This window comes from Hyaena hyaena, unplaced genomic scaffold (assembly GCF_003009895.1).
Source record: "Hyaena hyaena isolate Hyena2069 unplaced genomic scaffold, ASM300989v1 scaffold_25, whole genome shotgun sequence".
Taxonomy (NCBI): Eukaryota; Metazoa; Chordata; class Mammalia; order Carnivora; family Hyaenidae; genus Hyaena; species Hyaena hyaena.
The window spans coordinates 1,278,486-1,300,966 of NW_024080657.1; the positions used below are offsets into that span (position 1 = coordinate 1,278,486).

General features: G+C 39.8%; 1 protein-coding gene across 1 annotated transcript in view; it reads right to left on the bottom strand.

Annotated features, from left to right (window-relative positions):
* Positions 1-22,481, bottom strand: part of MROH8 (maestro heat like repeat family member 8) — a 59,292-nt gene that overhangs the window by 35,466 nt on the left and 1,345 nt on the right. The window contains exons 2-6 of the mRNA XM_039227112.1: positions 19,069-19,190; positions 16,126-16,271; positions 12,234-12,356; positions 5,834-5,913; positions 4,714-4,858 (exon numbers count right to left, since the gene is read on the bottom strand). Coding sequence (XP_039083043.1) covers positions 4,714-4,858; positions 5,834-5,913; positions 12,234-12,356; positions 16,126-16,271; positions 19,069-19,190 — 616 coding nt within the window. The remainder of the gene's footprint in view (positions 1-4,713; positions 4,859-5,833; positions 5,914-12,233; positions 12,357-16,125; positions 16,272-19,068; positions 19,191-22,481) is intronic.

Here is a 22,481-nt window from a genome sequence, read left to right on the forward strand (position 1 = left end):
GAGAAACACAGAATCCAAAGCCCCAGGCTCTGAGGTATCAGCACAGAGCCCAATATGGGGCTCAAACCCATGAACCATGAAATCATGACCTGAGCCAAAATCAGCACTTAACCGAGCCACCCAGGCACCCCAAGATTTCATTCTTTTTGATCACCAAGTAATATTCCACTGTATGTATATGTGTATTTATCCATTCATCAGTTGATGGACATTTGGGCTCTTTCCATACTTTGGCTATTGTCGATAGCGTTGCTAAAAACATTGGGGTACATGTGCCCCTTCAAATCAGCACTCCTGTAAACTTTGGATAAATACCTAGTAGTGCAATTGCTGGGTCGTAGGGTAGTTCTATTTTTAATTTTTTGAGGAGCTTCCATACTGTTTTCCAGAGTGGCTGCACCAGTTTGCATTCCCCCCAGAAGTGTAAAAGGGTTCCTCTTTATCCACATCCTTGCCAATATCTATTGTTGCCTGAGTTGTTAATTTTAGCCATTTTGACAGGTGTGAGGTGGTATCTCACTGTGGTTTTGATTTCTATTTCCCTGATAATGAGTGATGTTGAGCATTTTTTCATGCGTCTGCTAGCCATTTGGATGTCTTTGGAAAAGTGTCTATTCAGGGGCTCCTGGGTGGCTTAGTCGGTTAAGCGTCCGACTTTCGCTTAGGTCATGATCTCACGGTTCATGAGTTCGAGCCCCGTGTCGGGCTCTGTGCTGACGCCAGCTCAGAGCCTGGAGCCTGTTTCAGAGTCTGTGACTCCCTCTCTCTCTGACTCTCCCCTGCTCACGCTGTCTCTCTCTCTCTCCTAGAAATAAATAAAACATTAAAAAAAAAAAGAAAAGTGTCTATTCATGCCTTTTGTCCATTTCTTCACCTGATTATTTGTTTGGGGGGGGATGTTGATATTGATAAGTTCTTTATAGATATTGGTTACTAATCTTTAATCTGATATATCATTTGCAAATATCTTCTCCCATTCTGTTGGTTGCCTTTTAGTTTTGTTGATTGTTTCCTTCACTGTGCAGAAACTTTTTATCTTGATGAGCTCCCAATAGTTCATTTTTGTTTTGTTTCCCTTGGATCTATAGACATGTCAAGTAAGAAGTTACCTCGGCCAAGGTCAAAGAGGTTGTTGCCTGTTTTTTCTCCTCTAGGATTTTGATGGCTTCCTGTCTTATGTTTAGGTCTTTCACCCATTTTGAGTTTATTTTTGTGTATGGTGTAAGAAAGTGGTTCAGGTTCATTCTTTTGTATGTTGCTGTCCAGTTTTCCCAAAACCATTTGTGGAGAGGCTGTCTTTTGTCCATTGGATATTCTTTCCTGTTTTATCAAAGATTAATTGGCCATAAGTTTGTAAGTCCATTTCTGGGTTCTCTATTCTGTTCCATTGATCTATGTATCTCTTTTTGTGCCAGTACCATATGGTCTTGATGATCACAGCTTTGTAATACAGCTTGAAGTCTGGAATTGTCATGCCTCAGCTTTAGTTTTCTTTTTTAAGGATTCCTTTGGCTATTCAGGATCTCTTCTGGTTCTATACAAATTTTAGGATTGTTTGCTCTAGCTCTGTAAAGAATGCTTATGTTATTTTAAAAATATAATTTATTGTCAAATTGGCTTACATACAACAACCAGTGCTCATCCCAAGTGCCCTCCTCAATGCCCATCACCCATTTTCCCTCTCCCCACCCCGTACCCACCCTCAGTTTGTTCCCTGTATTTAAGAATCTCTTGTGGTTTGCCTTCCTCCCTCTCTGTAAATATTTCCCCCCTCTCTTCCTCCATGGTCTTCTGTTAAGTTTCTCAAGATCCACATATGAGTGAAAACATATGATATCTGTCCTTCTCTGACTGAGAAGGACTCAGCATACCTTCCAGTTCCATCCACGTTGGAACTGGATCCAATCAAATGGCATGATTTCAAGAATGCTGGTGTTATTTTGATCAGGATTGCACTGAATATGTAGATTGCTTTCGGTAGTATCAACATTTGAACAATATTTGTTCTTCCAATCCATGAGCATGGAATGTTTATCCATTTTTTTGTGTGTCTTCAACTTCTTTCATAAGTTTTTTTATAGTTTTCAGTGTATAGATTTTTCACCTCTTTGGTTAGGTTTATTCCTAAGTATTTTATGATTTTTGATGCAATTTTAAATGGGATCAATTCCTTGATTTCTCTTTCTGCTGCCTCATTATTGATGTATAGAAAGGCAACCGATTTCTGTACATTGATTTTATATCCGGCAACTTTGTTGAATTTATGGATTAATTCTAGAGTTTTTTGGTGAAGTCTTTTGGGTTATCCACATAGAATATCATTTTGTCTGCAAAGAGTGAAAGTTTGACTTCCTCCTTGCCAGTTTGGATGCCTTTTATTTCTTTATGTTGTCTGATTGCTGAGGCTAGGATTTCCAATACTGTTGAGTAACAGTGGTGAGAGTGGACATCCTTGTCATGTTCCTGACCTTAGGGGAAAGCTCTCAGTTTTTCTCCACTGAGGATGATATTAGTGGTGGGTCTTTTATATATGGCTTTCATGATCTTGAGGTCTGATCCTCCTATTTTCTTGAGAGTTTTTATCAAGAAAGATGTTGTATTTTGTCAAATGCTTTCTCTGCCTCTATGGGAGGATGGTTATCCTTTTTTTAAATTATTACCGTGATGTATCATATTGACTGATTTGCAGGTATTGAACCAGCCTTGTATCCCAGGAATAAACGCTACTTGATCATGGTGAATTCTTTTAATGTATTATTAGACTGGTTGGCTAGTATCTTGTTGAGAATTTTCGCATCCATGTTCATTGGGGAAATTGGTCTATAGTTCTCCTTTATAGTGGGGTTTTTGTCTGGTTTTGGAATCAAGGTAATGCTGGCCTTGTAGAATGAGTTTGGAAGTTTTCTTTCCATTTCTATTTTTTGGAACAGCTTCAAAAGAATAGGTGTTAATTGTTCTTTAAATGTTTGGTAGAATTCCCCTGGAAAACCATGCAGTCCTGCACTTTTGTTTGTTGGGAGATTTTTGATTACTGATTCAATTTCTTTACTGGCTTTCGGTCTGTTCAAATTTTCTATTTCTTTCTGTTTCAGCTTTGGTAATTTATATGTTTCTAGGAATCTATCCATTTGTTCCAGATTGCCCAATTTATTGGCATATAATTGCTCATAAAATTATCTTATTATTGTTTGTATTTTTGCAGTGCTGGTTGTGATCTTTCCTCTTTCATTTGTGATTTTATTCCTTTGGTCCTCTCCTTTTTCTTTTTGATCAGTCTGGCTAGGGGTTCATCAATTTTGTTAATTCTTTCAAAGAACCAGCTCCTGATTTCATTGACCTGTTCTACTGTGGTTTTTTTTTTTCTTCTAATTTCGATATCATTGATTTCTGCTCTAATCTTTATTATTTCCCATCTTCTGCTGGTTTGGGGCTTTCTTTGCTGTTCTTTTTCCAGCTCTTTAAGGTGTAAGGTCAGGTTGTGTATTTGAGACCTTTCTTGCTTCTTTAGGAATGTTCGGATTGCTACATACTTCTCTTCTTATGAGTACCTTCTGCATCTCAGAGGTTTTGGGCTATTGTGTTTTTATTTTCTTTGGCTTCCATGTACTTTTTAATTTCCTCTTAAATTTCTTAGTCAACTCATTCATTCTTTAGTAGGATATTCTTTAATCTCCAAGTATTCATGGTCTTTCCAAATTTTTTCTTGTGGTTGATTTCGAGTTTCATAGCATTGGAGTCTGGAAATATGCAAGGTATGATCTAGATCTTTTTGTACTTGTTGAGGGCTGATTTGTGTCCCAGTATGTGATCTATTCTGGAGAATGTTCCATGTACAATAAATTGATTTTAAATAGACATCCCAGCCTTATTGGGAACACAGTTAACTGGTTCTAACTACATTTGGGAAATTAGTTAGGGTCATCAAAATAGTTTTAAAGTTTGATTTGTGACTTTTTCTGACATCTTGCTTTTTTTTTTTTTTAAAGTGATCTCTACTCCAAACATGGGGCTTGAACTCATGACCCTGAGATCAAGAGTCTCATGTTCTACAGACTGAACCAGTCAGGTGTTCTTTCTTTCTGACGTCTTGAAACAAAGGGAAATAAAGTCCCCTTTGGCAACTGCTTTACCAACCAGTTTACTAGCCAGATGAAAATCAAGGCCTTTGCATTTTTTTCTCTCTGCCTGAAAGCTTCCCCTCCAGAGATATTCATACCCTCTTTTCAACAGTCCCCTCATCAGAAAGACTTTCCCTGACCACCTGTGTAAAAAAGCTACTGTGCTTCCCAACCACAGTAGTCTTTATCTTCCTCTTTCCCTGTTTTATTTTTTTCAAGCACTTACTACCATCCAATATGATATTTATCAGTGGTTTGTATCTCTGTACTGGGATGTAAGCTCCCCAGATTAGAGAGTGTACTGCTGTATTTCTGTTGCCTCTCATGATGCTTAGCATATGATAACCCTAAGTATCTACCAAGTAAATGGAACACTCTCACCTTATTTTAAAGTCAAAATCAAAGAAAGAAGGAATGAAGGGGAAAGGAAGAAGACAAAATCAACAGGGAAAAAATCTATTTAATTTAACTGCCTATTTTGTTCAGCAGACATGGCTTAAATGATTTTTGGCTGGTTCCAAAAAATCAAATGCAAAGGCCATGATCAGCTGACCCGGTGGATGGCAAGTTATTAAAGCAAAGCATGAGTTACTACCTCTGTGCTGCAGGATCCACTTGGCAGGATTTTCTCCAGCTGGGTAAGAGTCTTTACAGGGGGCAGAGTGATTACACTTTTTGTGAGAAGACTGAACAAGTCAACTCGATCTTCAGAGCCAAGTAGCAAGTGGACATCTTGGTAACTAAAGAAAAGACAGTTTGGGTATAGTGAGCTGGGAAGAATCTGATCTGACATTGATAAGCAGGGATCAGAGTAACCCAAGAGGAAAGGGTGGACCAAGTGGTGTATCATTCTGATGGAAGAGACAAATAGCATGCTTGTTAGCCTGGTTAGACAAATCTCACAAAAGGTTAGAGGAAGAGTTTCAGGGCTCAGAGCCTCCATCCTTCTCCCCTCTCCCTCCCTGTCTTCCCAAGAGGTTACTGGAGTGACATCATTCCATGGCTTTTCCAGTTTAACCATGGAGAAAAGCCTGATACGGTCTAACATAGTAAACTACAACTTGCCAAAGGGTGTTCTGATGAACATTTGTTAGTTTGGGGAATGGTGGGTTGAACCAAGTTAAAAAGACTTTTCAACTACAGAGGTGCCTGAGTGGCTCAGTTGGTTGACTCGATTTCAGCTCAGGTCATAAGATCAGGGTCATGGGATCAAGGCCCGCATAAGGCTCTGTGCTGAGCCTACTTAAGATTCTCTTTTCCTCTGGCCCCCTCCCCTGCTTGTGCTCTCTCTAGATGTATAAAAAATAATATAAAAAAATTTTTTTTAAATACAGGATTTCTTGGGATCTTTAGTAAGTTAGTATGCCATACAAATCTCCAAGGAAGACAAACAGCAGGCCCTTCCAAATTTCTTGGACTATGGAACTGTACTGTCATGAAACACACATGAGAGTAACTTTCCACTGAATATATTTTGGACAAAATTAAACTCCAAAGAGGTTCCAATAAGGTCTTTCAGATATGGATAGTAGCATATATGAAGTCAAATTTCTTACAACACACACACACACACACACACACACAGATTTGTTTTCCCTGTCCCTTTATAAATTGTTTGCAAAAGTTCAAAATATGGAACATGTCAGTTGGCTCTGGTATTGACCCTGAATGAGGAACCAAGACATGTGTAGTGGGCAGGGGCATGTGGGAGTCACCTGAGGTCAGCAATGGTGACAAAGACTTCCTGGTGCACAGGGCTGAAGAAAGAATGTGGAAGCTCCTCTTCCACCAGCATCTGCAATGAGAGGGAAAGAACTTTAAAGAGTCGAGAATGTGCCAGGTCCTTGGGCCAGATGATCAGAGATGTAGACGACCTGCAAAAGCAATGGCAGGAACTTCATCGGGCCCTACTCTTTTGTTCCACAGGACTGGCAGCAGGACAGTGGCCAGGCTAGGAGATTATTCTCTGGAGCCAGAGCCTGAGGCCTGGCTCTGCCTCTTGCTAGCCATTTGACCTGACACAAGTTATTTAACCTCCCTGTATTTCAGTTTCCTCATCTGTAAAATGAGGTAACAGTACTATTTATCATCATAGGGTGGTTGTGGATACTAAAGGAACTAATTCGTAATACCTAATAACTCTTGATAACTGTTAGTGTCTGTTATTCATCATTTTAATTACTTGTAATTATTTCCAGCTTAGGCATCTGAACCCCTCTTTCTACTAAACAGCATTCTACTATAGTGTCTAATATTATTATGTTGGTTGTCCTAGAAAAGGACTAACTTTCCAAAGTCCAAATTGGCAGAAGGAAAGCTGCCTTACTTTGCTGGAAAAACTGCAGAGTGACAGAGAAGAAAAACAGAGGTGTTAGGAGCTAGAGAGCAGCTGGGTTTGGGCACAGGCTCTGCCACCCACTCCCTGGGGGACCGTGAATGTATTACCCTGTGCCTGACTCTCCTTATCTGTATGGAGGAAAAGAGGTACATCTCGGGAGTTGATATAAAGTGCAAATGGAAATGGTTGTACTAGAAGCCTTATTGGATTATCTACCCACCCTCTCTGGAAACTGGGTCATAGGAATGGGTACCTCACAGCCATGTTTCTACTAAGTCATTCTGTCCCACTAACCCCAGCTTATCCAGACAGGAGTACACACCAAGGTCAATTAGATTCTTTCTTTCAGCACTCTGGAATTGAAACTAAGAGCTTCAATCTCAGTGTGGCTGGCCTATTAAAAAGAGAACATTTAAAATTTGGGAACACTGTGCCCTATGAACTGGATAATAGAAAGAGGCAATTTTGGGAAGAGAGATGAGAGGGAGACAGAAAGAAATGAAGATGTATACAAAGGAGCAAAGATAAGAGATGGAGAGAAAGTTCTGAGTATGTGAACTTTTTTTTTTGTTTTCTTAAAAATTTTTTTCTGGTTTCATTGTCTTCTTGGAGCATGTTGAACTAAGAACAAATCTCCCCTTTTGTGGTTCAGCTGCCTCTAGTGGATTTCTCTTACTTGCCACCAAAAAGGTTCACCAGGAATTTAGAATAGTGTCTAGAAAGCAGGCTCAATAAATATTACTGTGTTCTTGCTCTTGCCCCTTCCTGACTTTTCTCTTCCTCTTCTTACTTTCCAAGTCTGGTCAGATTTTGCTGGTGGCCTGATGCTCTTTCTTATTTCCTCAAGGAGCTCACTTAATTTTACGACTCTACAGTCCAGAAGGGACACAACATAAGACTCTGCCTTGAGCCTCCCAGGGCTCGACTTGCCCAAATCTAGTTATCTCAAGGCCATCACCACTAAGATCACTGCTATGACCTGAAAACTTGATAGTAAAAAGTGAGTTCATTATCTTCCCCCTCCAAAGGACACACCTTCCCAGCCTTCAACTGTTGTCAATGGTGCTCTTTCCCATGGCTCATAAAAGACACTATTATGATTTCTTTTTCTCCTTTATTCATTATCCACATCCAATCAATCATGATGATAGCTGCTGCCTGCCCTGCACAGTTTCTGATTCTCCATTCCTGCAGTCACACACCTTACACTGGATGAAGGCAGTGTCTCTTAGCTAAACAACCAGGCCTGCAATCTCTTTTTTCAATTAGTTGGGTATGGAAGGCTTATTATTTGTTCACAATTATGCTAACCACTATAGGGAATTCAGAAGTGAGGGGCTATTTTTTGTTTGTAAAGTATTTGCGTAGTAGAAACCTCTTGAGGTGACTATCCAGATCACGGCAATCATTCCTTCTCTCGGAACTGGCTTCAATACACAGACAGGGATGTCCAAAAGTCATGTCATTACTATATGATGCTGCCCCCAAACATACCTGATTGATGAAGGAGTGGAGAACAGACCCAGTCTGGGCCAATCAGATTCTTTCTCCTAGAATCTTAATTTTTTAAATGTTTATTTATTTTTGAGAGATAGAGAGAGCCAGAGTCTGAGCTGGGGGTGGGAGGCAGAGAGAGAGGGAGACACAGAAGCAGGCTCCAGGTTCTGAGCTGTCAGCACAGAGTCCAATGTGGGGCTCGAACCCACGAACCACGAGATGATGACCTGAGCCAAAGTCAGACACCTAACCTACTGAGCCACCCAAGCACACCCCCAGAATCTAGAATTTTAGAATGACAGACACAGATTGGAAGCTTCTAGAGGTTTGAGTCAGAGTCCTGGGAGAGCAACCCCTGCCTTTGAGTCCCCAAGAGTTGTCCTGGAACATGCTTTTCTGCTTTTCTCTAGATTTCTTACAATCTAGAGGAGATATCCCAGCATGCTGCTGCCGTTGTTGTCGTTTTAACTTAAGTGAGCCAGAGTTGATTTGAATTGCTTTCTCCAACAAGAAAATTAACCAATCTTAACAAAATGACACATTTTGTGTCAAAGGCCTTAACAAAAGCCAGATAGATATTACTATCTCCACTTTGCAGGTGGAGCTAGAGGTTCAGAGAAGCTAAGTGATATGTCTAAGATCACATGGGTTGTGCTGGACAGAATGGGCACTAGAATTCTATCTTCTAATTCCTAAAACAGCTCTCCACCATTCTGTTTCAGGGAGCTCAAACTCTCACTAGCACAAATGGACAGTCTTATCATATTAGTTCAGTCTACTATAAACTGTCCATCCTCTGAAATCCTTCAGCATTTATTACCCATACCACTGACAGTCTTCCTGAAGGCATCATTTTCATCCATTGCCTGCCTCACTGCTCAAGTAAATACAGTGCCTTTTCAATGCTAAGTGTACCTTTATTTACCAAACAATAAAATAGTAGTTGGGTTTTGTGGAAGACCCCAGGTACAGACTTAGGGTAGAGCCCCTAGCTGGCAGAGGAGAATGAAGAGGCACTGCAGTAACAATAGGTCTGCCTCCATTAAAATTCTAGTAGAGCAGGTGTTAGTGGCATGTCTGCTGCCGGACAGCAACAGCAACTAAAAAGCACCTCCACAGCCACTCTGCATTTTTCTAGAACCCTGGCCTGGACATAGCCAGGTAGTAATTTGCCAGTCAAAGCCTCTACCCACTGTTCCCTTCTGTCTACCCTGTCCATCACATCCTTCAAGCTTAGATCAGGAGATCTATCTGGATTAAGTTCACATCAATCTTACCACTTCTTTAAAAAAAATTTTTTAATGCCTATTTATTTATTTATTTATTTATTTTTGAGAGAGAGAGACAAAGTACAAGTGGGAGGGGGCAGAGAGAGAGGAGACACAGAATCTGAAGCAGGCTCCAGGCTCTGAGCTGTTAGCACAGAGCCTGATGCAGGGCTTGAAGTCGTGAACCAAGAGATCATGACCTGAGCCGAAGTCGGCTGCTTAACTGACTAGCCACCCAGGCACCCAATCTTATCATTTTTTTACTCTATATCCCAGTTGCCATTGCATTTTTTCTTTTCTATTTAAGTTCTTGAGAGAATTTTTACAGCTTTTTTGACTTTGAGGTAATAGACACGCAGTAAACTGTACATATTTAAGTGTATAGTTTGATGATTTTTGACTTATGTGTACATCCATGAAACACCATCACTACAATCAAGATAATGAACATATGGGGGCATATGGGTGGCTCAGTTGGCTAAGCATCCAACTTTTAACTTTGGCTCAGGTCATGATCTCACGGCTCGTGAATTTGAGTCCCTCATCAGGCTCTGCACTGACAGCATGGAGCCTGCTTGGGATTCTGTCTCCCTCTCTCTCTGCCCTTCCCCGGCTTGCTCTCTTTCTCAAAATAAATAAAAATAAACTTTAAAAAAAGGACAATGAACATATGGATCACACCTTAAAGTTTTTTTGTGCTACTTTGTATCTTCTAACTCCTGTCTATCCTCACTCTTCTCGACTATTTTTAGGTAACCACTAGATCTGATGTCACCTTACATAAGTTTGCATTTTCTAGAATTTTATATAAATGGAATCATATGCCATAGATCTTTTCCTGGCTTCTTTCACACAGCATGATTATTTTGAGATGCATTCAAGTTGTAGCATGTATCAATAGTTTGTTCCTTTTTATTGCTGGGTAGTATTCCATTATAAGGATATGCCATAATTTGTTCATCCATTTATCTGTTGATGGGCATTTGGGTTGTTTCCCATGCTTAGGTATTACTAACTGAACTTCTATAAACATTGTGTACATGTTTTTCTTTGGACACATGCTTCATTTTACCGAGGAGTGGAACTGCTGCATCATATGGTATTTAATGTTCTAGTGGGTGTATAGCTGAACCTCATTGTGGTTTTAATTTGCTCTTCCCTAATCACAGTGAGGGAGCATCTTTTCATATGCTTATTTATAAATCTTCTTTGATGGAGGATCATAATAGATCTTTTCCCCCTTTCTTTCTATGTTCTGTTCATAGCTTCTTTGGTTCTTTTTATTTAAATAGTGAGGAGGCATGCATTGGCATGGGTCATGAGAAGACTGGCAAACGCCCTACAATTCTTCTTTATAATGGGATTCCCTTCCTTGTGGGTACTCAGCAGAAGAGCCTCTCCTCTTGGGTACCTCTTCTCTTGGTTTTTGGGAGCTGTACTCTTTTAGTCTCTGAACATAGGCTTGCAGGGAATTTGTAGACTTGTCCAGTGATGCAATGATCCTTGCAATTCTCACATGGACACTAACTACCTTTAATCCTTCTAGGCTATACCCCTTCTTAGAGCGAATTTTGGTTGATACCTGACAGTGGGTACTTTACTACTGGCTGGACAGATCTAGATACAGAGTATGGGGAAATTCAGTGTACTTTTGCTATTTGTGACTTGCATTTGTGGATCTTCTGAGCTGGCTGGTTGAACCGTGTGGCAACCCACTACTGCCAATTCATGTGGAAGTGAGATTCTGGAATCACGACATTTTGGTTGGGTCCTATGGCTGCCTATCACCCTCTTTCCTTGGAGTGAAGCCAAGTAGAAAGCTGTATTCATTCTTAAATCTGCACAGTATTGTTCTGCTCTTCTTGATGTATTATTTGGAATAGTTCTCAACCTATTTATGAGGTATGGTCACTTCCAAATGGACTGTAATCTCTTGGAGGGCAAGGATTAACGCTTCCAGGAAATTTGTATCCTTTATTGAAGTACCACAGTGTTCTAAATACAGAAGATCCTTGATAACTGGCTACTGTTTAACAAACCTGTTATCTGGTTAGCCTTCAATTCTGAAAACTAATCATCAGTCTAATCAGCCTTATAGATTTGTGGGTTGGAAAAAAAAAACTACTCATTTTCCTGGAGTGTGTAAGAAATCTCAGATTCAGAATTTTACAGCTTCAGAGAAACTGAAGGGGATATTTCATAGATGAGAAAACTAAAGCATCAAAAAGTAAAACAGTGTGTCACCTCCTTTGTAAAGCCCTTCTGGATCTTTGGACATGGAATTGACCATTCACCAACTCCCCTGTACTCGTACTGTACCTGTTTAAACTTTGGTCACAGTCCCCGTGACACTTGATTACATCTTGCTTGGCTTTAGGAACAGTAATCATGTCTTCTCTTTGTAGCCTCAATTCCCAGACGCTGCCTAGAACTATGAGGCACTCAACAAGGCAATGAATGAATGAGATAATGGCAGAGTGTGGCTGGAGTTAAGTACAAATACAACAAAAAAAGAATACAACCATGTTTCTCAAATGTAAAATATGTGTTAAGTATCATGCTACATGGCTTACATTTATTTCCTATTTAGTACTCTCAATAGCTCTGTGAAGTATACAACTATTCTTACTTTATAGATGAGGAAACTGAGGCACTGAGAAGTGAAATAGCTTCCCAAAAGTCACACAGCTAGAAAGAGGCAGAGCTGGCACTTGAACTTAGGCGTCTGATTATAGAGTTTGCGTCACAACTACAGTGTGATTAACGAGAATGTAGCATTGTCCTTTCTAAGAGATTTAAATGTTGTTCCTCTCCTTTCTACTTACCTTTTAGTTGGTTTTCAAGGGTAACTATATTTGTGGATACTCCTGAGTATTTCTCCTCCATGCACAGATACTGATATGAAAGAGGCCAAAGGAATTGATAATGTATACAAAGCCACTAAAACATCTGTTAATCAAGTCACTGATTTTCTGTGGTCCTGATAATTTGTGATAAGGTCACAATACTTACATTTAGGACATGCACAATGTCCGCTATGTGGCTTTGAATGAATGATCCTACGGTTTCATCATAAGGTAAAGCTTGACTGAGAGAAGACAAAGATCTCAGGAATGTCAGCTTCTCAAGTTCACTCTGAATTTGTGGAAAAACGACAAAAACACAATTATATATTATAATCTCATTTGATAATTGTAGATGGCTTTTTAAAAATGTTTATTTATTTATTTTGAGAGAGAGGGAGAGCACATGCGGGAGGGGCAGAGAGGGAAAGAGCATCTCAAACAGGCTCCGCACTATTGGCGCAGAGCTCAATGTGGGGCTCGACGCAGGGCTCAAACTCAAGAACCATGAGATCATTCTCTCTCTCTCTCTCCTAGAAATAAATAAAAATATAAAAAAAAATTATAAAAAAAAATAACTCTCTCTCTCTCCTAGAAATAAATAAAAATATAAAAAAATTATAAAAAAATAAAAAACTCTCTCTCCTAGAAATGAATAAAAATATTAAAAAAATTATAAAAAAAATAAAAAAGGGGCGCCTGGGTGGCTTAGTCGGTTAAGCGTCTGACTTTCGCTCAGGTCATGATCTCACGGTTCGTGGGTTCGAGCCCCGCGTCGGGCTCTGTGCTGACTGCCAGCTCGGAGCCTGGAGCCTGTTTCAGTCTGTGACTCCCTCTCTCTCTGACCCTCCCCTGCTCACGCTGTCTCTCTCTCTCTCTCCTAGAAATAAATAAAAATATAAAAAAAAATTATAAAAAAAAAAAAAAAAAAGAACCATGAGATCATGACCTGAGTAGAAATTAAGAGTCAGATGCTAAACTGACTGAGCCACCCAGGCACCCCTGTAGAGGGCTTTTGAGAAATTTCCTGTAATGTTTCAAACATCTGACATCTGATTAATCCTAGTATCAGTCTTTTATTGTAAGTAATGAATAAATTACAGGGGAATGAAATTCCTCATCTGCTGGCCCTGCCTGGGTTTAGGACTTTGTTTTCCCTCTCAGCCAGATTAAATGCTAGATTACTAACTGCTCCACGATGGCTGTGCCACCTTTAATCTTTGCTTCCCACCTACCCACCTTGTGTGTATACTGCTGTCTGATTAAACTTTCTAAAGGTGACCTTTGATACTGTTACTTCTAGCTCTCTCTCATTTTTTATATTTTTGTTTTAGAGAGAGAGAGAGAGTCCATTAGCTAGGGAGAGGAGTAGAGGAGAAGGGCAGGGAGAGGGAGAGAGAGAGAAAGAGAGAATCTTAAGCGACGTGGGGCTTGAACCCATGACCCCAGGATCATGAGCTGAGCCTATATTAAGAGTCAGATGCTCAACCAACTAAGCCACCCAGGTGCCCCACTTCTAGCTCTCTTCATGCCATTAGATTATTTTGAGTCTTTAAGGTTTCCTATTAAAATGCAAGTTTTTAGAAGCCTGGGTGGCTCAGTAGGTTGAGCCTCCAATTCTTGATATTGGCACAGGTTATGATCTCACTGTCCATGAGACAGACCCTGAATGGGGATCTATGCTAGCAGCATAGAAGCTGCTGGGGATTCTCTCTCTCTGCCCCTCCTTACCCACTGCCCCCTGCTTGCACATGCATGTGCATTCTCTATCTCTCTCAGAGTAAGTAAATATTTTTAAAAAGCAAGTTCTTATTTGAAAAATAAAAATATTTTGTATTATTCTTTTTATGATTATGAAAGTAGTATCTATTTATCATAGAAACCTTCAAAAATTATGTATAAAGAAGATAGTAAAAGACAGTTTCATAATCTTGAGAAAATTTCTTCTAGTTTTTCTCCATCAGCCTAGAGATAGTATAAACTGGTATAAGCTCTCTGGACAGAGAGTAGCAATACATACAGCCAGAAGCTGACTTCCTGGCCTGATTCTTTCTCATCTAGATTAGTACAACAATCCAACACTGAGTTCTGCTGCTCCAGTTTTGCTCCCTCCAATCTATTTCCCTAGCCATCGCCAGATTCATCTTTATTAATTGCAATTTTGATAAGGTAACCCCCTCTCAAAATATCTTTCAATAGAACCCATGGAGGTCAAGGCTCTCCCAGTGCGACCCTAGCTAACCTCTTCAAATTCATCTCTTGTCTTGCCCTGCAGCATTCTGAGCTTTAGACAAATTAACTTTCTTGATTCTGGGCCTTTGCACCTTCTGAATTCTCTACACCTCTTTTTGTTTACTGACTAGAATCTATATATCCTTTAAGACTTGGAAAATGCATTTCCTCCTGAAGCAGCATTAGGTGCCCTTCCTAAGAGTACCCATAAACCTCATGTGTATATTGCTATCATGGTATTTGTGACACTCTGACAAAACTACCTTCTTATTCATCTATTTTCCTGCCTGCTTGTGGATTCAGATCAAGGCAGGGAATGGATTTTTTTTTTAAATTAATTGCAGCAATTCAACCCCTGTATTAATGATAAAGAAATGCTTTATAAAGCTCTGCTGATGTAAAGTATAAAGAGCAGTGTTATGTCAAAAGTGAAGGCCCACAGGGGCGCCTGAGTGGCTCTGTCTGTTAAGTGTCCGACTTCAGCTCCAGTCATGATCTCCTGGTTTATGAGTTCAAGCCCTGTGTTGGGCTCCATCCCAAGAGCTCAGAGCCGGGAGCGGGGAGCCTGCTTTGGATTCTGTCTCCCTCTCTTTCTGCCCCTCCCTCACTTGTGCTCTGTGTCTCTCTCAAAAATAAATAAACATAAAAAAAAAAGTGAAGACCAACATTCTGGCTTTAAGTGTTAAAGTGTTAAAAAAAATTAATTAGCATTATAAAGGAAATGTAAAGCTTGAATAATTTTTGCAAACCAGAAACATCTGTGTATATATATAAAAAAAAAAAAAATGAAATCTGGATCTCAAAGAGATCTCCACACTCCCAGGCTCACTGCAGCAATTTACAATAGCCAAGATATGGAAACAACCTAAGTGTTTGTCGACAAATGACAGACACCTTCAATACTATCATTTAAACATACCAGGCTTCTTTGAGTTCATCACACATGCTCTGCTCCTTACTGCCTCAAGGTTGTTAAACATAGCATGTCCTATTTCCGGAATACTTCCTCCAGTTCCAACTTCTCCTAGTTTCTTCTAGTCATTCCTCAGGTCTGAGCTCAAGGGGTCCTTCCTCAGAAATGCCCGAGGTTAGGACAAATTCTTCTGTTACGTGTTCTCACAGAATAAACTAATGAATGAATGTTTTGCCTGAACAACAGAATACTGTGCTAAGTCAGAAAATACAGATCTATAGCTACTGACCTAGAATACTTTTTTCCTCCCACCATCTCTGATGTTTATTTTTCTATAACTACCTGCATCTTTAAAATAATTATTTATTTATTTTATTTATTTATTTTTATGTTTTATTTATCTTTGAGGGAGAGAGAAAGAGACAGAGCACGAGCAAGGGAGGGACAGAGAGAGAGGGAGACACAGAATCTGAAGCAGGCTCTAGGCTCAGAGCTGTCAGCACAGAGTTCGACATGGAGACTGAACCCACGAACCACGAGATCGTGACCTGAGCCAAAGTCGGATACTTAACCAACTGAGCCACCCAGGCGTCCCTAATTACATGCATGTATGTGTACTGAAGAAAAAGACTGAAAATAAATACACTAAAACGTTAACTTTAGTTATCTGAGGACAGTGGGATTTGGAAAGATCTTTATTTTTATTTTCTTTCTTTTAATTTTATAATTTTTATAAACTTAGGTATAAATGCAACTTATAATTGTATATAAATATATTATCAAAATATAAATATAATTATAAGTAAGTTTTACAGTCTATAATATCAGTTACTGGTATGTTAACAAAATAATAAATGTTTAAAATATTTGTTAAAATGGAGGAATAAGTTGGATGACTTGGTAAGAATGTGCATACCTGTAGGTTACCATTAAAAAACTCCTGGATAGACTGGATCAGCCCCTTAACAATGGCCTCGCTGAGGGTGTCCTGTTGGGTCAAGTGTCTGGAGCTATCTGTGAGCGATTCCTGAGGGAGTCCAGCAATATCAGAGATGTCCAAGTCTAATACCGAAACAAACACAGCAGGTGACACCTCCATACTATGTAAAGTTGTAGAGTTTAGTGGGGAGAACCACTGGACATCAGGTTAGACACACCCTTGTCTCACCTTTACCATCTGCTCTGCACCCTTGACCAAGTCACTTCTGCTCTCCAAGTCTCAGTTTTCTCAATTACAAATTAAACATTCTTTAAGAGCCTCCTAAATTACAAAAACCTGTAAGGCTGAGCTATGGCAGAGTGGTTAAGAGCATGGACTTTATATCTCAGTTTGAGACTAATTTGAATCCTGGCTCTATTACTTATTAGTTGTATGACCTTTATCAAGTTAATTTGCCTCTTGGAACCTTAGTTTCCTCACCTGTAAGACAGGGTTATTACGAAGATTAAGTGAGGCGATAAATACAAAAGACTTATCTCAGTATGTGGCCTCTTATAAACATTTAAATAGTAGATATCATTATTAAATTAAAAAGTCTATGACTCTGGAGCGCCTGGGTGGCTCAGTCGGTTAAGCATCGACTTCGGCTCAGGTCATGATCTCGCAGTCTGGGAGTTCAAACTGTATCGGGCTCTGTGCTGGCAGCTCAGAGCCTGGAGCCTGTTTCGGATTCTGTGTCTCCCTCTCTTCTCTCTCCCCCTCCCCCGCTCACGCTCTGTCTTTCTGTCTCTCTCTCAAATATAAACATTAAAAAAATATTATTTTTTTAAAAAGTCTATGACTCTGTAGTGACAAGAGCTTAAAATATAGTAGCAGTCCCTAGCTGATCTCTCCCTACTGGACTAGGCGCAGTAAGTGTCTGAAGTTTTTCCTTCTAGACTTGGGATATACGTTAAGAGCACAGGCTATGGAGTAGGGTCTGCCTAGGCTTGGATCCTTGCTCTGCCCCTTTCCAGCATTCTGACCTTGTGTGATCTTACTTTCTCTGGGCCTATTTCTTCATTTCCAGAATGGGGATGATAATAGAGCCTACCTCATCTGGTTGATACAGAGCTAGTCCCCAGGAAACAATGGCAAATATTATTCCTTTGCTGAGTGACAATGATTATGGTGGCATCATTTCCCTGTTCGTATTGCTTTATATCCTTACCTCCTCTATTTTCCAAAACCAAATCCCTTATTCCTGCTGGGGAAACAGTCTTACTATTTCCCCCTTTATGTAACCATCATCAGAGGGTTTCTACCACACTACCTCTTTTTTTTTTTTTTTAAATATTTTTTTAATTATTTATTTCTAGGAGAGAGAGAGAGAGACAGCGTGAGCAGGGGAGGGTCAGAGAGAGAGGGAGCCACAGACTTTGAAACAGGCTCCAGGCTCTGGGCTGGCAGTCAGCACAGAGCCCGACGCGGGACTCGAACCCACGAACCGCGAGATCATGACCTAAGCGAAAGTCGGACACTTAACCGACTAAGCCGCCCAGGCGCCCCTCTACCACAGTACTTCTATACACTTTTTGGTCTTGTGAATTATAGCCTCTTCTGCAGATGCCTGCCACTCACTGTCCCATTCTTCTCATGCACTAGAAGCCCTATTCTCATTCACCTCTCATCTTTGTGTGGGCTCTCCTTCTCCCTGCAGGTTTCTCCTTCTTCCCCACCTTCCCTACCTCCTACCTTGTTTGCCTAGCTAGTGTCCACTCATCTTTCAGGGCTCTGCACCAAGATGCCTTCTTAAATCCTCTCTTTGCCCGTTTTGACTAAGTATCCTCCTAACTGCTAAAAAACCTCTTTATATTTGCTCCCTATCCTCACTCTCAATCATCTATATTAAACTGAGTTCCGGTCATTTATCTGTAAGTCTGTCCTGTTCAGCACTAGATCTCCAGCAGCTAGAGATCAGTGTTTATAGCACAATGGGCTTCAATAGATATTTGTTGAATGTGTGTAGAAATGAGTAAATGTAGTTCCTCAGATAGTCTTGTCTCATGCACATGCAATTATATCCACCTAGAATGTTCTTTCCTTTACTTCTCACATGGGTTGCTCGTTCATATCCTTGAGGACTCCTTCAGGTTTGAACAGCACAACCTCAGATAGGTGTTCTCTGATGACCACGGCTTACAATGGCTTCCCATCTCCCTCACTTTTTGTCTCAGTCCTTTGTATAATTCTTTTATAATATTAACTTTAGCTTGTACTCTATTTGATATCTGCTTATATTTTTTGGTCCTTTTCAGCAAATCCTTTGAGGACAGGGAGCATGTCTTGATCATTACTGTATACTCAACACTTGGTACTCAATGAATGTTTGTAGAATAAAAGATATTCTGTAGCCCAATCAAGTTTCCACCACAACCATCCTTCCCTTCTCAGAATCCTTCTAGCCCTTAGACTCCGTGCACATCTGCAGGATTGACTGTCGCAGTTTCCTACATGTCTAGACAAATATATTCATCTCATTTTGCCAAACATATTCCAAGGGATATGCGGGGACCAAATTCATTGTCAACCTATAGTTGAAGGCTCTTTTTTTTGTTTGTTTTTAATTTTTTAAAAATGTTTTATTTATTTCTGAGAGAGAAAGAGAGAGACAGCATGAGCAGGGAAGGGTCAGAGAGAGAGGGAGGCACAGAATCTGAAACACGCTCTAGGCTCTGAGCTAGCGGTCAGCACAGAGCCCGACAAGGGGCTCGAACCCACGAACCATGAGATCATGATCTGAGCCGAAGTCGGACGCTCAAACGACTGAGCCACCCAGGCGCCCCAAGGGCTCTTATCCAGCAACGTGACTTGAAAACAGATTCCCTTTTCCCCACCTCTTTCCCTGAAAAAAAAAAAAAAATCCTTTCCCACTTTCACCTGTAAGTTCAAGGTTAGTTGGGTCTTTTTTAACATCCTCTAAGTTGCTCAGCTGCAAATCCACACTTCCTGAATCATTGTCAGAAGCACAGGGGATCACTAGTTCTTCCCAACTACAGATCCTAGGAATGAAGAGGGGATTAGAAAGATTAGTATTTTAGGACTGCTTCCATGTCATCACTCACATGAAAGCGTAAATGTCACCTTCTCAGAGAAGTGTTTATTGGTCACCAATCTAGGTGAAGTAGCCTCTCCCCACCCAGTCCCACAGCTGTTTTCTAATTTTTTCATAGTATTTAACCATTACCTACAATTATCAAGTTCATTTGTGTTTGTTGACTGTCTCCCATCAGACTAAAAGCTCCATGAGGAGAGAAACCTTGTCTACATGGTCATGGCTGTTTTCCCAGCACCTGGAACATTGTCAGCCTCATGGGGCATGAATGGATAGGTATTACCAAGCCGCTGTTAAAAGAAACTGAGGTAGAACAGCTTCCCCTTCCCCAATCTCCCTTACCCTTCCCTGCTTTTTCTTTCTGTAGCATGCAATATCTTCTAATGTATCATTCACTTACTTATGATATTGCTTGTCATCTCTTTCCTCCTGTGGAAAATGTAAGCTTCATGAAGCCAAGGCTCTTCAGATGCTTTGTTCGTGAAGGTATTCTGAGAGAATGTATTCTCAATAAAAACTGACTGAGTGAGTGACTAGATCTCTACTTGCTCAATGTTTAGCATATATTAATGAATAAAAAAGCAAGCTGTCAACCAATGTGTGTAAATTGTGTGTACATATAGACACACGAGAGCTTCTAGTAAAACTCTTACACATGTGCACTAGAAATCTATATAAATATATAAGAATCTTCACAGCAGTAGTCATCATAGCAAAAACCAGAGACACCCAATGACCTACCAACAGAATAAACGGTGATAATTCATCCAACAAAGTACTATATAGTAGTAAAAATGAATGAGTCCTGGCTATGCACAGCACCACGGATAAATCTTACAATGCTGAGGGAAAAAAAGTCACAGAAAAAAAATGTAGTAAATTCCATTCACATAAAGTTAAGAAATATGTGAAAGTAAACAAATGCTGTTTGTGGAGTTATAAACACATGCAGTAAAACTATGAAGAAAACCAAGGAACCAATATAACATGCAGGATGGGGATGTCTGAGCAGGAAGGGAAGGGAATAGAATGGGTAAACCTAGAAAGAGAGCAAAAGTTATGGTTATGTTCTTTAATAGGATGGCAGGGGGCACCTGGGTGGCTCAGTCCGTTAAGCAACTGACTTCAGCTCAGGTCACGATCTCATGGTTTGTGAGTCTGAGCCCCACGTCGGACTCTGTGCTGACAGCTCTGAGCCTGGAACCCGCTTCAGATTCTGTGTCTCCCTCTCTCTCTGCCCCTCCTCTGCTCATTCTCTGTGTCTCAAATATAAATAAATGTTAAAAAAAATTTTTAAAAATGAGATGGCAAGTACACAATTTCAGTATATCATTCTTTTTTCTTATGTATGTTTTATGAATATTGTTTTTTTCCCCACTTAGCCAATAGTAAATACAACAGTTTGGGGGGGGAAAGCCCCAACCAATAGTTTGAGCTTCTTTCTGTGTACTTCTACTTCATTAATTTTTTAAAAAATTAGTTAATCACAAACCCTCTAAGAGTAGAATGGCTGGGTCATATATTAGGTTGTATAACCGGCTTTTTAAAAAGCTGCAAATCTGCTTTCCAAAATGATTGTACCACTTTACATTCCCACCAACAGTGTATGTGAGTTCCAGTTCCTCCACATCCTTGCCAACGTTTGGTATTGTTGGTCTTTTTTGTATTAACTATTTCAGTGAATGTGTAGCAATATCTTGCTGTGGTTTAATATACAATGTATTCGATATGCAACGATGTTGATTATTTTTTCATGTGCTCATCTGCTCTAGGTAGATCTTGATGAAGTGTCTATTCAAATCTTTAGCCCAAGTATTTTTTACTGGATTGCTTCCCATGGCATGCTGGTAAATGTTTAAAACATACTCTCTAAGTATAGCTTTTAAGTGAATGCCGTCCATATTTTCATGGACATTAATCAGTAAGATGTAACTGAAACTTCAGAAGTGACATCTTCTCTGAGGTGGATAATAATTTTCAAACACTAGAACAATATTCCCTCAAGTTTTTGTGCTATCGGCAATGTAAAGCCTATAGACATGACACACTTCTAAATTTAATCTTCTAAATCTTAATTCCTCCAGCACTAATGTTAGACATAACAAAGCAAAAAAAAAAAAAAATCAAGCCCTGGTGTTCAGCATTTGCTGATTCTATGGTGTAAATATTCCCACTGTGGCCAAAATCCAGCTACCAATGTTACTTTGGAAAGAGATGTGCAGTAGCACACCACCATAAAATATGTCCACCACACAGATGCAATACACAGGATCCACAGAAGCATACACAATGGTAAAATGTAATAAAATAGTAAGGAAATGATGAGTTTGGTTTCCAATAGACTTTATTTCATTATAAGTGTGTATAATTTAATTTTTGTAAGTAGCTGTATTTAACAACCAATTTGAAAAATTCCTGCTAAATTTAATAAGTGACTCTCAAGCCAGTATGAGATGGTTCTAGCCCAACACTTGTTGTCTCATTAGTGAGTTGGCAGACTTTTTTTTTTTTTAGTATTTATTTATTTATTTTCAGAGAGAGGGGGAGAGCCTGAGCAGAGGAGGGGCAGAGAGACAAGGAGAGAAAGAATTCCAAGCAGGCCCCACCCTGTCAGCTTAGAGCCCCACAGATGGCTCCGCCCCACCAACCATGAGACCAACACCTGAGTAGAAATCCAAAGTCGGAGGCTTACCGACTGAGCCACTCAGGTGCTCTAGTAAGAATTGTTTTAAATATATTTTCTATCAGCACCATCCATTAGAACTTTCTGTGATATTGGAAATTTCTATAATTCTGTGCTGCCCAATAGGATATCCAGTGGCCACATGTGGCTATTGAGCACTTGAAATGTGAATAGGACAGCAAAGGAAATGAATTTTTAAATTTAATTAAAGTCAAATTCAGATATCCACATAGAACTAGTATCTACTTTATTTAACAGCACAGTAGCAGACAGAAGGAATTCACTCTCCCCTACTTGGAGTAATGATATCTGACACTAATAAGACTTAATATTTTATGTGTATGCTTTTACATGTTCTTAATAGTTAAAAGCACAGATTATGGAGTCAGACCGCCTGGGTTCAAATCTTTTGGTTCCTTTCTCTAGGAAATGGGAATAACAGTACAAACCTCACAAAATGGTGATAAGGAAAAAAATAAAATAACCTACGGAGAATGCTTACTACTCTCAGGCTATCCTGTAAACGCCCAATAAGTAGAGTTAGTTATTTTTGAG